Source organism: Palaemon carinicauda, chromosome 22 (assembly GCF_036898095.1).
Source record: "Palaemon carinicauda isolate YSFRI2023 chromosome 22, ASM3689809v2, whole genome shotgun sequence".
In the NCBI taxonomy this organism is placed as follows: Eukaryota; Metazoa; Arthropoda; class Malacostraca; order Decapoda; family Palaemonidae; genus Palaemon; species Palaemon carinicauda.
The window spans coordinates 69166276-69179731 of NC_090746.1; the positions used below are offsets into that span (position 1 = coordinate 69166276).

At 43.2% G+C, this 13456-nt stretch overlaps 1 protein-coding gene across 2 annotated transcripts in view; it reads right to left on the reverse strand.

The window, feature by feature from the left end:
- The window catches only part of LOC137616533 (all-trans-retinol 13,14-reductase-like), a 135836-nt gene continuing 122380 nt past the window's right edge, over nucleotides 1–13456 (reverse strand). For both annotated transcript variants that reach the window (XM_068346375.1, XM_068346376.1), the window contains exon 14: nucleotides 1–4319. In XM_068346375.1, coding sequence (XP_068202476.1) covers nucleotides 4150–4319 — 170 coding nt within the window. In that variant the 3' untranslated portion in view covers nucleotides 1–4149. The remainder of the gene's footprint in view (nucleotides 4320–13456) is intronic.

Consider the following 13456-nt stretch of genomic DNA (forward strand, 5'->3'; position numbering starts at 1 on the left):
AAACTATAACAATCTATTTACTTCAAAGCCGTCTAGCATGTTATGCAATTAGAGCAATTAATGGTAGAAAAAGTTACATCATGTTTTTGCATTGAAAATTTTTGTACTGTACTCTAATTTAAACTACACTATGTATGAACAGGTTTTATCCTTCCATTATGGCAGGAATTTTAATCTCTTGCAAACCAAAGTTTTAATTGATCTCCCGATATAACACATGCATTACTATTTCTTAACATTGCCAGCCTTGTTGAATCTGTATGCAATCTCTAAGTTAACCAGTGTATAAAAAAATATCATCCATTAAATCACAGAATCAGATACAGTAATCATGTTAAGGTTAAGGTAGTCAATTTAAATCTCGTATGCAATCTCCAAGTTAACCCGTGGCTAAAGAAATATTATCCATTAAATCACAGAATCAGGTAATCATGTTAAGGTTAAGGTGGTCAATTTAAATCTCGTCAAGTTAACCAGTGGCTAAGAAATATCATCCATTAAATCACAGAATCAGGTAATCATGTTAAGGTTAAGGTAGTCAATTCAAATCTCGTATCCAATCTCCAAGTTAACCAGTGGCTAAAGAAATGTTATCCATTAAATAACAGAATCAGGTAATCATGTTAAGGATAAGGTAGTCAATTTAAATATTGTCTGTTTACTGTTATCTATTTCTTCTTTAGAAACAGATGAGTTATATTATATAAGACTTCATCAGCAATCTCGGGCTTTTATATTTTCCTCTCAGTATGCAACCTTTGATTTTATGGTGATCATATGAAATTATCTTTCTTTCTCTTCACTCTAGTAATGTTTTGTGAAGACACCATTAGTAGTACAGTAAGATGATAAGTATACTTCTAACAAACATCAGGTCAAAACATTTCACTCTTAGAAAACTAAAGCTATCTGAAACCGAACTTATAGTTTTTAATGATTCTTAAATCTTTAATTTTGGAAGAAAAAAAATCAATTTAAATTGAAGTGACATACCTAAAGTTAAAACAAAATTACCATAATATAAATTCACATGAATTTCTTAAGCTATATTCATTACATGTTTAGAGCAATTAACTTTGACAAATAGTTATCAACCATCACTGTTGTTATCATCTGACTGGGTTAAATCTAAAAGCTACAAAGTTGCTGTTATCATTAATAAGACAGAAGGACAGCTCAGTGTTATGATTACTTACTAAGCTACATCCCTAGTTGGAAAAGCAGGATACTACAAGCCCAGGGGCTCCAACAGGCAAAATAGTCCAGTGAGGAAAGGAAATAAGGAAAAATTAAATACTTTAAGAAGAGTATCATTAAGATAAATATCTCCTATATAAACTATAGAAAACTTTAACAAAACAAGAGGAATAGAAATAACATAGAACAGTGTGCCCGAGTGTACCCTCAAGCAAGAGAACTCTAATCCAAGACAGTGGAAGACCATGGTACAGAGGCTATGGCACTACCAAAGACTAGAGAACAATGGTTTGATTTTGGAGTGTCCTTCTCCTAGAAGAGCTGCTTACCAAAGCTAGAGTCTCTTCTACACTTACCAAGAGGAAAGTGGCCACTGAATAATCACAGTGCAGTCGTTAACCGTTTGGGTGAAGAATAGTTTGGTAATCTCAGTATTGTCAGGTGTGTGATGACAAAGGAGAATATGTAAAATAGGCCAGGCTATTCGGTGTGTGTGTGTGTGTGTGTATGTGTAAGCAAAGGATAAATAAACCGTAACCAGAGAGAAGGATCCGATGTAGTACTGTCTGGCCAGTCAAAGGACCCCACAACTTTCTAGTGGTAGTATTCTTACGAAAGGCTGACAAGTTACATTTGCAATAAATAAACAATTTAACTTACAGTATAACTACATTACAATCTTTCTTTCTAAGACAAGAAAATAATTACAGGCTACTGTAATGAGCAAGATCCTGTGCTGGCATCAGCTTAATCTAACAACCAAAGACAAAAACATGCCTGAAGTTTGAGAAATATGAGCCTACAGTTAGTATTCATAGCATATCCTTATCGTTAACACCTCTATACTCCTAGAGCCATTATATAAAAATACTATATAGCTTACATGTACAGTATAGTAACATATAGAAATGAAGGAATAAAAATGTCTAACGTAAATAAATGACAAAGTATCTAAATGCAAACTTTATGATATACAGTAATTAAATTATATACATTATTAATTTACTTCAATTCTTCTGCTGTAGGCCTACTAAGAACCACAAGTAAGTTCTAAAACATGCAAAACAATTATAAATAAACTACTATGTATTTTTTTCACACTAAAATAAGCACCCTTAAGAATGAACATAACAGCACAATAAAACTTCTGCAGTATCAAATACTACAATGTTAGATAACTTTCTCCTTTTAAAATGTGAAATAATATATTTGTGTTACAGCATTGGAACAGCTCTGGAGAATAAATACAATAAATCAGTAAAGATTTAAAGTAACTAAAAACATTAAAAAGTACACAAAAACAGAATTACAAATAAAAAAGTGAATTAATGTAAAATATCTTTTCTAATTCAGAGATAAATAAATTCAATACATTATGCTTTCAGGGAAAGTATCTTGAAATTGACTAACAATGAAATTGACCAACATTTGTTTGTGGATTAAAGTTTTACATATGATTAATCCAAGCCTATGTTTAGCATATACACTATATCACATTGGAGCCCAAAAGGCCAAAATTTATAATCATGTATCATTGAAAAATACAACTACACAGCCCTCACATAATGAAATAATGAAGTAAATGCAGAACGATGAGACTTGATCATTATACAGGTCATTCAGATTGGGAAAATATACAGAACTGCATTAGAAAGTACCAATGATAGAACATGACTACTATTTAAGAAGGTTATTCATTAGATTGGATTAGAATAATCAATTTGGTCTACACAGCTTGGTGCTGGAGCCTGTAAAGCAATTCAGCACCTTAGTGCAACAGAGGGACACACTGTAGTAGCCATATGAAGTAAACGTAAGAAGAGGTAAGAAAGCAGGAAGGAAGAAAGTACATGGGAATGATGATGAAATAAAAGGATATAAAACAAGTGAAGCTAGGCATCAAAGGAATGCTGCAAAGGCCATCAAGTAATGAGTATGGCACAAAATGGACAACTGATTACTATGGAATCTAGATTTTTTTAATCAAATGGATTTATTTATCTTTAATCTTGTGCACACATCTTATTATCATTTGTATCATAATGAGGACCTATAAAATAGGTATCCAAAAGGGATATGAAATCACTGTTCATCACTGAAATCCTGTATAAGAACTTTTCTCAATTCAAAATTAGAACTAAAAGGGAAATTGTCCATCAGACTGAAAGAATTGCTAATAAAATGCTGACAATGACTGCAAGAAAGTCTTCACAAAAAGTACATTTAAAAAATGCCAAAATATAAAAGAAATTGTCTTCATAACAATGAAAATTATACCAGAATTAATAGATACCAATTGCAGTATACTGTACATAATTTTTTTTGATTGGGTTCACAATACATTCATGCACTTTCTAAAGAAATCATTAAAATCAACAGATTTGAGGTTATAAACTAATATCCCCACTAAAAAAGGAAGCATTATATCACAGTTTTCCCAGCATTTACTCACTTGCAGCTTCTGGGTATAATCATACAGGTTAGTGTCAATTGACTTTGCCTGAAACCTGTTTGGGGGCACTCTTCCATCAGTTGCAGTACAATATAATAAAGTTCATTAATTCTTTAGAATAGTCTAATGAGATAAATTAATTTGTATAGTAATAATTTATCTAAATTTAATGCTATGATCAATGGCCTAACTATGCTTTGATAATCTACAGAGCTTGTATCTTCTTTTTATTGTATGAAGACAACACATAATATTTAGGAAGCAATAGTTATCTAGTCCTTCCTCTGGATAATATTTAGGAAGCAATAGTTATCTAGTCCTTCCTCTGAGAAAGGGGAAATATTCAAAGCAGCTAATGATTTTGGAGAATTTGCCCTTTTTAAACCCATGAACTATCACTTGAAATTTACACTGCGAAAAAATATTTCAGATACTACCAAGGACAGAGCAATGTTAGAAGCCTTTTTGTGCTACTGTACAAGACATCTTCACATTCATCTCTAACTCTTTTTCTCTACCCCTGCCTTTGATTCCATCTTGATGATCTTATGCATTACAGCCAAATCATTCATAATATTTCGCTGTAAAACAGCTCCAGCACAGAGGAATCCTCCCCACAGAGCTCCAGAAAATCCACATGAACATACATCCTGCCCAGTCAGAAAAAGACCTGGAAAAAAATTTATTAAACAGTATTTAGAGAATTATAATAAAGATGGCCAGTAAAATATGGGTTATCTTCATGGTTATGCTAGTTTTAATTTGGTAGTTTAGAAAACTCCAAAGTTAAAAAATTGCATATACAGTAGTAATGGCCAAATTAAAATGAGAAATTTGGAAGTAATTTGTATTTTTCTTAACAATAGAAACCTGTAGCTATTTATAGGGGTATTACTTTCGGTGGAGCTGAAAGACGAGCCATTAGAATTTAGCGAGGGTTAACCACCTCTACCCCTCTCACTCACACACCTGTAACTGTAACTCACTTTGCTTGGAGGTAAGACTTCAAGGGGGACTGGTGCTGGCAGGCCAATCTGTATAACTAGCTACAGGTTTGTATCATAAGGAAAAATACATACACTTCCAAATATGAAAAATTTTGGTGATATTTGTATTTTTTCCTAACTAACACAAACTTTGAGTTAATTATGTGTATAAATTACTTCCAAATTGATCATTTGTTCCGTAACTGGAATACAAACCCACTCTATTTATGGGGGTTGACCCATTAGTAAGGTGGAAGTCCCTGCCAATCTGGCTTTTTGGCTTTGACTCTGGGATTCACTTCTATGTGTGTTAGCACATAGTAAGTAGAAACCTTGCACTTTACTAAAACCTTGCTATGCATGGTCTGCGACCTACACAAGCTGTGTTTGTGATACTAACAATGTGACTGTCAAGGTAAGAATTCTTCCGAGTCATATGAATTGTCTGAGGTCACCAAGACATTCCCAATACCACCTCGCCAGGGTATGGGGATGTAACAGTATTAACACAATACCAGGTTACACAAGGGGAGCAATGGTTTACATGCAGTTTGTTGAGGTCAGCTGTGCAGAGGACCCTGAATCCTGATTTCCCCAAGAGAGGGGAGGATGAAGAAAAGATTGAGCCCGTCATTCTTATTAATTCACTCAGACTAAAACTGGGTAACCAATGCCCTCATTCTCCTGCTATTTGTCCATCAAGGAGCTTGAGGTATTAAACCAGCTGTTGTACAGCCACTACAGGACCGATAAAAAACGTATTGTCTCTCCTGTGGGTCACGTCTTGCAGGTAGTGGGCTGTAAGACCGTCTGATGCTTCCATACGCCCGCTTGTAGAACCTGCCTCACAGAGTAGTTGCATTTGAAGGCCAGGGACGTAGCTATGCCCCTGACATCGTGAGTTCAAGGTCAACATGTCGGAGAAGGATCCGGATTCAGTGTGAGATCAATGACCTTGCAAATCCAAGCAGAGATAGTGTTTTTTGTGATCCTCCTCTTGATTTTCCCCGTGCTGACAAAAAGTGCTGGTACACAGAGGCGAGCTGCTGTTGTTCTTTTGAGGTAGTACCTAAAACTCCTTACTGTACATAATAACAGTTGGTCTGTGTCGTCGGTTACAGAACGGAGACTCGTTATCTGAAGAAATCGAATCTAGAATTCGTTACCCCCGGGTTCTGATTCTTTGCTACGAACTCAGGGATGAAGCTGAAGCTTATCTCTCCCCATCCCCTTGAATGGACGATATCATACGATAGACCATGAAGTTTGCTAAACCTTTGGTCGAAGACAAGACGAGTAGGAACACCATCTCAAAGTGAGGTGGCGATCTGTTTCCTCGCGTAATGGTTTGTAGGAGGACCCTTCAGGGATCAAAGAACCATAACCACATTCCATGGAAGCGGTCTCACTTCCAATTGGGGACAGGTAAGTTTGTAACTCCGTTTGAGAAGAGAAAGTTCTAGCAAAGAGGAAATATCTACTCCTTTCAATTTAAAGGTGAGACTCATGACTGAGTGATAGCCTCTTACTGCCGAAAACGAGAGGAGCATTTCCTCCCGCAGATGCACGATGAATTACGCTATTGCTGGGATAGCGGCATCGACGGGAGAGATACCCCTTCCACAACACCAACCAAAGAAGACATTCCACTTTGCCTGGTAGACTGAAGCTGAAGGTCTTCGCAGGTGTTCAGCAATCCTCTTTGCAACTTGTTGCGAAAATCCTCTCTGAGTGAGGAGGTGCTGGATAGTCTCCAGGTGTAAAGTCGTAGCAAAACTACGATCTTGTGAAAGATGTTGGCATGTGGTTGTCTGAGTTGATCGTGTCACGGAGGGAGCTCTCTTGGAAGCTCCGTTAGGAGTTTCAGAAGATCTGGGAACCATTCTGTGTGATGCCATAGAAGGGTCATTGAGAAATTGACTGATGTGCTATTCTTGTTGAGTGCTCTTCTCATCAGACAGAATGGGAGAAAGGCGTAAAAGTTGATGTTGTCCCACCGTTGTTGGAATACATCTTGCCAGAGAGCCCTGGGGTCCGGGACTAGGGAGTAGTACAACGGGAGCCTAAAATTCAGGGCCGTTGCAAACAGATCCACGGACGGAAAACTCAACAAAGTCAGGACTTTGTTGGCTACTAGATGATTCAAAGACCACTCGGAGCCCACTATCTGAGTCGCTCTGCTCAAGTTGTCCGTGAGTACATTCCTTTTGCCCACAATGAAGTGTGCTGATAGGGACACCAAGTTGACTTCTGCCTATCTCAGTATTTCTATTGCCAGAAGGGATATGTCTGTGAAAAGTACTGCCCTGTTTGTTGATGTAAGCCACTACTGTAGTGTTGTCGCACATCACCACCACTGAGTGGCCCACCCACCAGGAACTGATGGAACTGCTGAAGGGCCAGGAAGGCAGCCTTCATCTCTAAGAGACTTATGTGCAGGTACTTTTCGAACTCTGACCATAGGCCTGAGGTCGTGTGGTGCAGCATGTGGGGCCCCCAATCTTCTTTGGATGCATCTGAGAAGAGCATCAAGTCCGGGGGAGGGACGAGAAGGTCGACGCCCTTCAGCAGATTCTCATCTGCCACCCACCACTCGAGGTCCGTCCGTTCCTTTAATCCCATGGGAATCAGAATATCTGGGGAATTGAAGTCCTGATTCCATGTGGACTTTAACGGCCATTGGAGAGATTTTATCCTGCAGCAGCAGTTGGGAACTAGATAGGCCAGGGATGATAGGTGCCCGAAGAGACATAACCATTTCTGGGGTGGGAGTTCTTCCTGTCTGAGGAATGGTCTTGCTACCTTCCTCAGCCTCAATACCCTGTCGTCTGACGGGAAAGCTTTATGAAGATTGCTGTCTATTATCATTCATAGGTATACAAGTCGTTGAGAGGGAAGCAATAATGACTTCTTCAGGTTTACCATGACCCCCAGATCTTGGCAAAGCCTCAGAAGTTTGTCTCGGTGCTGAAGAAGGGTCACCATCGAGTCTGCTAGAATTAGCCAATCATCCAGATAACGCAGGAGATGGATACCAATTATGTGAGCCCAAGATGACACTAGGGCAAACACTCTCATGAAGACCCGAGGTGTTGTGGAAAGACCGAAGCAAAGCACCTAGAACTGATGTTTCCTGTTGTGTAGAGTGATTCTCAGAAACTTCCTTGAAGATGGATGGATTGAGATCTGAAAGTATGTGTCCTTTAGATCCAGTGTGCACATGAAGTCCTGCGGTCTTACCGCTTGTCTGACCATGTCTGCAGTCTCCATGCTGAACGGAATTTGCTTGACAAACTTGTTCAGAGCTGAGAGGTCGATGACTGGTCTCCAGCCTCCAGACGCCTTTTTCACAAGAAAGAGTCGACTGAAGAAGCCTGGGAAGTTGTCAAGGACCTCTTGGAGAGCGCTCTTCTCCAACATGGTCTGGACTTCTATGCAAATCCCTTTGTATAGGAGCTCGTTGTCACTAGAGTCTTGGTCAGTGGAGGGAGAAATTGAATTAACAGGATGCAGTACCCTGAACGAATCACGGAGATTATCCAGGGTTCAGCCCCGAGCTGGATCCACCTCTGCCAGCAACCATGCAGGCATCCCCCACTGGATTGCCCATCCTAGCGGTTGCAGCCTCGGCCACCCCTTCTAGGATTTTTCCCTCCACGGGAGGACTTGGTGCCTTTCCTGTCCTTGCCAGGAAAGGGCTTTTTAGACAACTTCGCATCTGTCATTGTTGTCCTGCTTGTTGTCGGTTTCTGCTGTTTGTTCTGCAGCTAGGAGGTTGGTCTATAAGGCCAGGATGTTAAGGCCCTATGGAGAAGGGAGTCTTGGTGGGATTTCCTCCATCTCTCCGCAGCTCACTTGACATCTCCCGACTCAAAAAGAGAGGAGCCCTCCAGAGAGGAGTTCCAGAGTTTCACAATATTGCTTTGTGGGACTTGGCGATGAAACCTCTCAACTATCGAGTCCCTCCTTCTTAGGATGGTATTTGCCCACAAGTTAACAAATCGATGGGCAAGGAACTTGATGGTATGAGTACCTGACAGAAGAAAGGTCTCGATCACCTTCCTGGAGTTTTCCTTGGATAAATTCTCGGTCCTCAACGGGTTTCTCACAGACCCCAACCAGAGATCTAGCTACAAATTAGCCTGCATGGTGTACTTCCCCACTCTCCTGATTGAGGATCTCAGAAGCGGAGAACGACACTTGCAGTCCGGAGAGTCTTTCTAGAGAGATCCCCTTCATCAATTCCTCTAAGGTATGACGCAGAGGAAGGGCCAAAGAGGCTCATCAAGGACTTCGTAGTATTTCCTCTGCTGGACACCAGGAGGTGGGAGGAGTCTAGAGAATGAGCCTGCACAAAGGGAGTCAGAGGAGCTGGTGAGCTGAGACAGAACCTTCCGTCAGGCACTCTTCAGCCCTTGAGACCAGGGCAGGGTTGCATTGGACTTGGAGGGGCTTTTGAGAGCCGAAAACACGGCCTAGGACCGTGTCTTTGCCCTTCTAAGGAGCCATCGCCAGGTCTGCCAACCCATTGAGGGACCTTAACAGGCCAAACCAGCCAGAAGGCGTGCTCAGACTCTCTTTGTTCCGCTTTCGATGGTCTAGGACTGAAAGCGAACCCAGAGCCTTCCACCCACAAGACCGTCTCGGGGTGGGTCATGGTCGTCCTCGTAGTGAGGAACAGGAGACACCTGTCTGACCGTCTCCGTGGGTCTAGTAGACCTCGTCGAGGACTTTGGCAGAGTCTTAGAGTCCTTGGAATCTTTCCTTGGCAGAAAGGTCTTTAAAACCGATGGTTTCGACGGGACACCTTTCTGCTGTTCACCTGTAGGGGGGAAGATAGTGTCTTCTACGGGTTTAGAGGCTGCTCTCATCTCTCAAGGCACCTCCTCAATGGGAGAGGGGCAGAGGGAGCCAACTAGGGACTCCTCCCAGCGTGGAGCTTCCTTCTGGATTGCTGGATTTGAAGCGGTTGGACGAGGAGGCGTAGGCACAATGATTTTTAGCCTCCACTTAGATGTCTTGACAGGAGTCAGCTTGACCCTGGGTGAGACCACCTCGTCAGCAACTCCTCTTTTTCTCTTCAGGGGAGGGGATGAGACCAAAGTCTCTTTACGGGAAGGAACAGTGGATTTACGCCTTGGGTCAGCCGTCGGCAAGGAAGACTCCAAGAGAATCCTGGAAATCTCTGAAGGGTGAGCAGGAAAACCTGTCGCAAAGGCTTGGGAAATGGTCCTCAGCAGGGCTCCAAAACACGGCTCCTGTCCTATAACAAAGACGAAGAGGGTTTCCACAAGGAAGTCCTGCCTGCTGTCGAAGAAGACCCAACAGAGTGCTGAGGTGCTAAGGTCTCCTTTCATGATAACAGAACAGGTTGTGAGGGATTAGCCCTCGGAACCTTGAATGTCTGCTGAATGGAAGACACCTTGCCTTTTTCTGCTCTCGAGATGAAAGCCAATGGCAAGTAGGAGACTGTCGAAGCTCTGGAGAGCGCCTGGAAGATTGTGAAGGAGAAGTCTTGCTAAGCCTCTCCTCACAGGAACCAAGCTGATCCCTAGGATGAGAACGTTCTGGCAAACAACGTCGGTGTTCTGGAACTGCTTCCCGGTTTCACTGTGCAGTTGGAGAGTGATCACGTGTGGTCGCCTGCCTACGAGCTGTCGATGGGGACTGTCAGTTGCCTGACAATCGTCTGGGCAATCGGCGAGCTGGCGAATGACGAGCAGCGAGAGTTTGATGTCGCCTGCCTTCCAGTCTCTTCGGAGATCGGCGAGATGTCGGTGAACAACAAATGAAGGGTGACTGGCGAGTAGTCGGCGGCTGCCGGTAGGCTGAAGCAGCGGGCTGTCGGCGAGTGACAATCTATCAGCAATCAGTGGACTGGCGATCGGCGAGTCAGAGATTGATGAGTCGGTGATCGGTGGTAACCTGCCAACTAAAGATGAATCTAGGAGAGCAGCAAACCTCTGTAGAGGCCAGCGAACAGCTGACCGTTGGTGAACAGCTCCCTGCCAAGTAGTTGGTGAGAGACGAGCAACCGGGTGGCTGGAACCAGCTGGAGAAGTACAAACCGGAGTTTGCTGACGAGTAGAGGGAGAGGAGACACAACCTGACGAACACCGAGACTGAGCAGAGTCCAATGACTTAGGCGAAGGACGGGAACCAGGAGGAGCGTAGGTAACTGATGAGCTCCGGGCAATGAAGGATCCTCCGTAGGGGATCGTTCTGCAGCAGAAGACAAAAAGCCAAACAAACATCTCTTTACCAAAGGTGAAAGAGCATGTCTGAAGCGAAGAGGAACACGAGCATGGAGAGGACGACAGCCGTGACGGCGAGCCTCTGCTTGGGAGGGCAGAGCAGCGGGCTGGTCACTAGAAGGCATCCAAAGAGGAGTCTCTATGGGTGGTCTCTCTCACGAACGAGAGAGGTGATTACCCGCATACAAGACATGCCTTGGACTTTGTTCCACCCCTGAAGGATGATCGGAGAAGCGGCGGCGGCAGGAACGGAAGATGAGGCAGGACTGGAGTCCCCTGGAAGGGCTGCAGAAGACTTCTCAGCGACATGAAGATCAACACTCAGCAGGGACATCGGGTTAACGTCGGAAGCGGAAGAACGGTGCAACTCTGCACCCCGTTGGATGAGTTGCACCAACACCTCCATCGAAGGCGGAGTAGACAATCCCCGGGACAGCCACACCTGCAAAACAGAAGAGAGAAACAAAGACTTAACAGTGGTGGGGTGGGGGTGGGGGGCGAGCTGCTTCGCTAGGGGAAGCAGCACTCTCTTGAGGACCGAGGTTGTCCAGGAGTTAAGTGTCCTGCACTTTTACTCAACGGTTCCCCGGAGGAAGCTGGCCGAGCATAGGCTTCAGAGGAAGGTCATGGAGGCGGAAAAAGAAGCTTTGGGTTTCTTCTGCTTCGACGAAGACCCCGAAGGAGAAGAATCCCTTTTAGCTGCCTTCTTCCGTCATTACCCAAACCTTTCCCACTGTTACCGGTATCGCAACATTGACCTCTGCTTGCATGACACAGCCGATGAGGATCTGTTTCGATGGAGGATATAAAGGTCTTGCAAGAGCGGCCCTCAGGGCCAGGGCAGGTACGCATCGCTGATAAGAAGGCAAACACACACAAACTGTAAAAGAAAAAGCAAAAAAGTTATTAATAATGGCTGTCCAAAAAGTTGGTGAGGAGGAAGAGTGGTAACAACTGTCCTCCATCCAAGCCAAAAGCAAAATGAGTTACCACCCCCCACCCGCTAACTAGCGGGTACATGGCTAACCATCACTAAATTGTAATGGCTCGTCTTTGCTCTGCCGAAATTAATACCACTATAAATAATGTTGGTTTGTATTCCAGTAACACAGTTACAGGACAAATTGGTTTTATAGCATTCTCAATAGCAGGTCTCAAGTCAAATTTGATTCAAGCCTGTGAACTGTACTTATGAAATTTGCATCAGGTTTCTTAACTACAAATTACATTTTAAATTACATTACAAAATTAATTCATTTTGCAAATATACTGATTTATAAGATGACAAATTCGTAGATAATTTGTATTTTTCCTAACTATACAAACCTTAGCTATTTAATATGGGTTATTACTTTGGCGTACCTGAAATGACGAGCCATTAGAATTTTAACGAGGGTTTACTACCCCCCTAGCTTGCTACCCCCCCCCCCCCTCACACACACCTGTGAATACTTCACTTTGCTTAGAGGTAAGACTTCACGGGGGACATGGCTGGCGGGCAAGTTTGATTAAATAGCTAAGGTTTGTATAGTTAGGAAAAATACAAATTATCTACGAATTTGTCATTTGTTCCGTAACTGAAATACAAACCACGCTATTTAATATGGGTGACTGACCCCTTAGGAAGGGTGGTAAGTCCCGGCCATACTGGCTTTGGCTTTGCCCGGGGACTCAATATTTGAGTGTGTAAGTACTCAAGAATAAGGAGTCCCTGCGCCTCGCTAGCATTTGCTGTGCAATTGCTGCGGCCTACATAAGCTGTGTGTGGAGGTAATTAGTGTGACACGTCCTAGGAAGTTAACCTGGAGTTCTTCAGATGGAATTCTAGACTAGGACTCTCCCAATACCACCCCGTCAGGGTATGGGGACATGACAGTATTAACTTAATACTAGGAACACAAGGAAGCATGGTTTACCTGCAGTGGTTTGAGGTCAGCTGTGCAGAAAACCCAGGATGCTGCTTTCCCCAAGAGAGGGGAGGATGAAGAAATGAATAAAGGCCAGACAAATCTTTTCATTCACGCAGACTAAAACCGGGTAACAATGCCCTCAACCTTCTGCTACCTGTCCATTAAGGAGCCTGAGGTTAGACCAGCTGTTGTGCAGCCACTACAGGGCCGATAGAGAACGTATCGAGTCTCCTGTGTGTCACGTCTTGCAGGTAGTGGGCTGTGAAGGTCATCTAACGCTTCCACACCCCAGCTTGCAGGACCTGCGTCACTGAATAGTTTCTCTTGAAGGCCAGGGACGTAGCTATGCCCCTGACATCGTGCGCCCTAGGGCGATGTGACGGAGGAGGGTCAGGATTCAAGGCTAGATCTATTACCTTGCTAATCCAGGCCCAGATGGTATTCTTGGTGACCCTCCTCTTCGTTTTCCCAGTGCTCACAAACAAGGCTTGAACCTGGGGACGAACTGCAGCTGTTCTCTTAAGATACAACCTCAGACTCCTCACTGGGCACAGTAGGAGATGGTCTGGGTCATCTGTTACAGAACGAAAACTCGAAACCTGGAAAGAGTCGAACCGAGGGTCCGGCACTTCCGGATTCTTAGTCTTGGCAACAAAC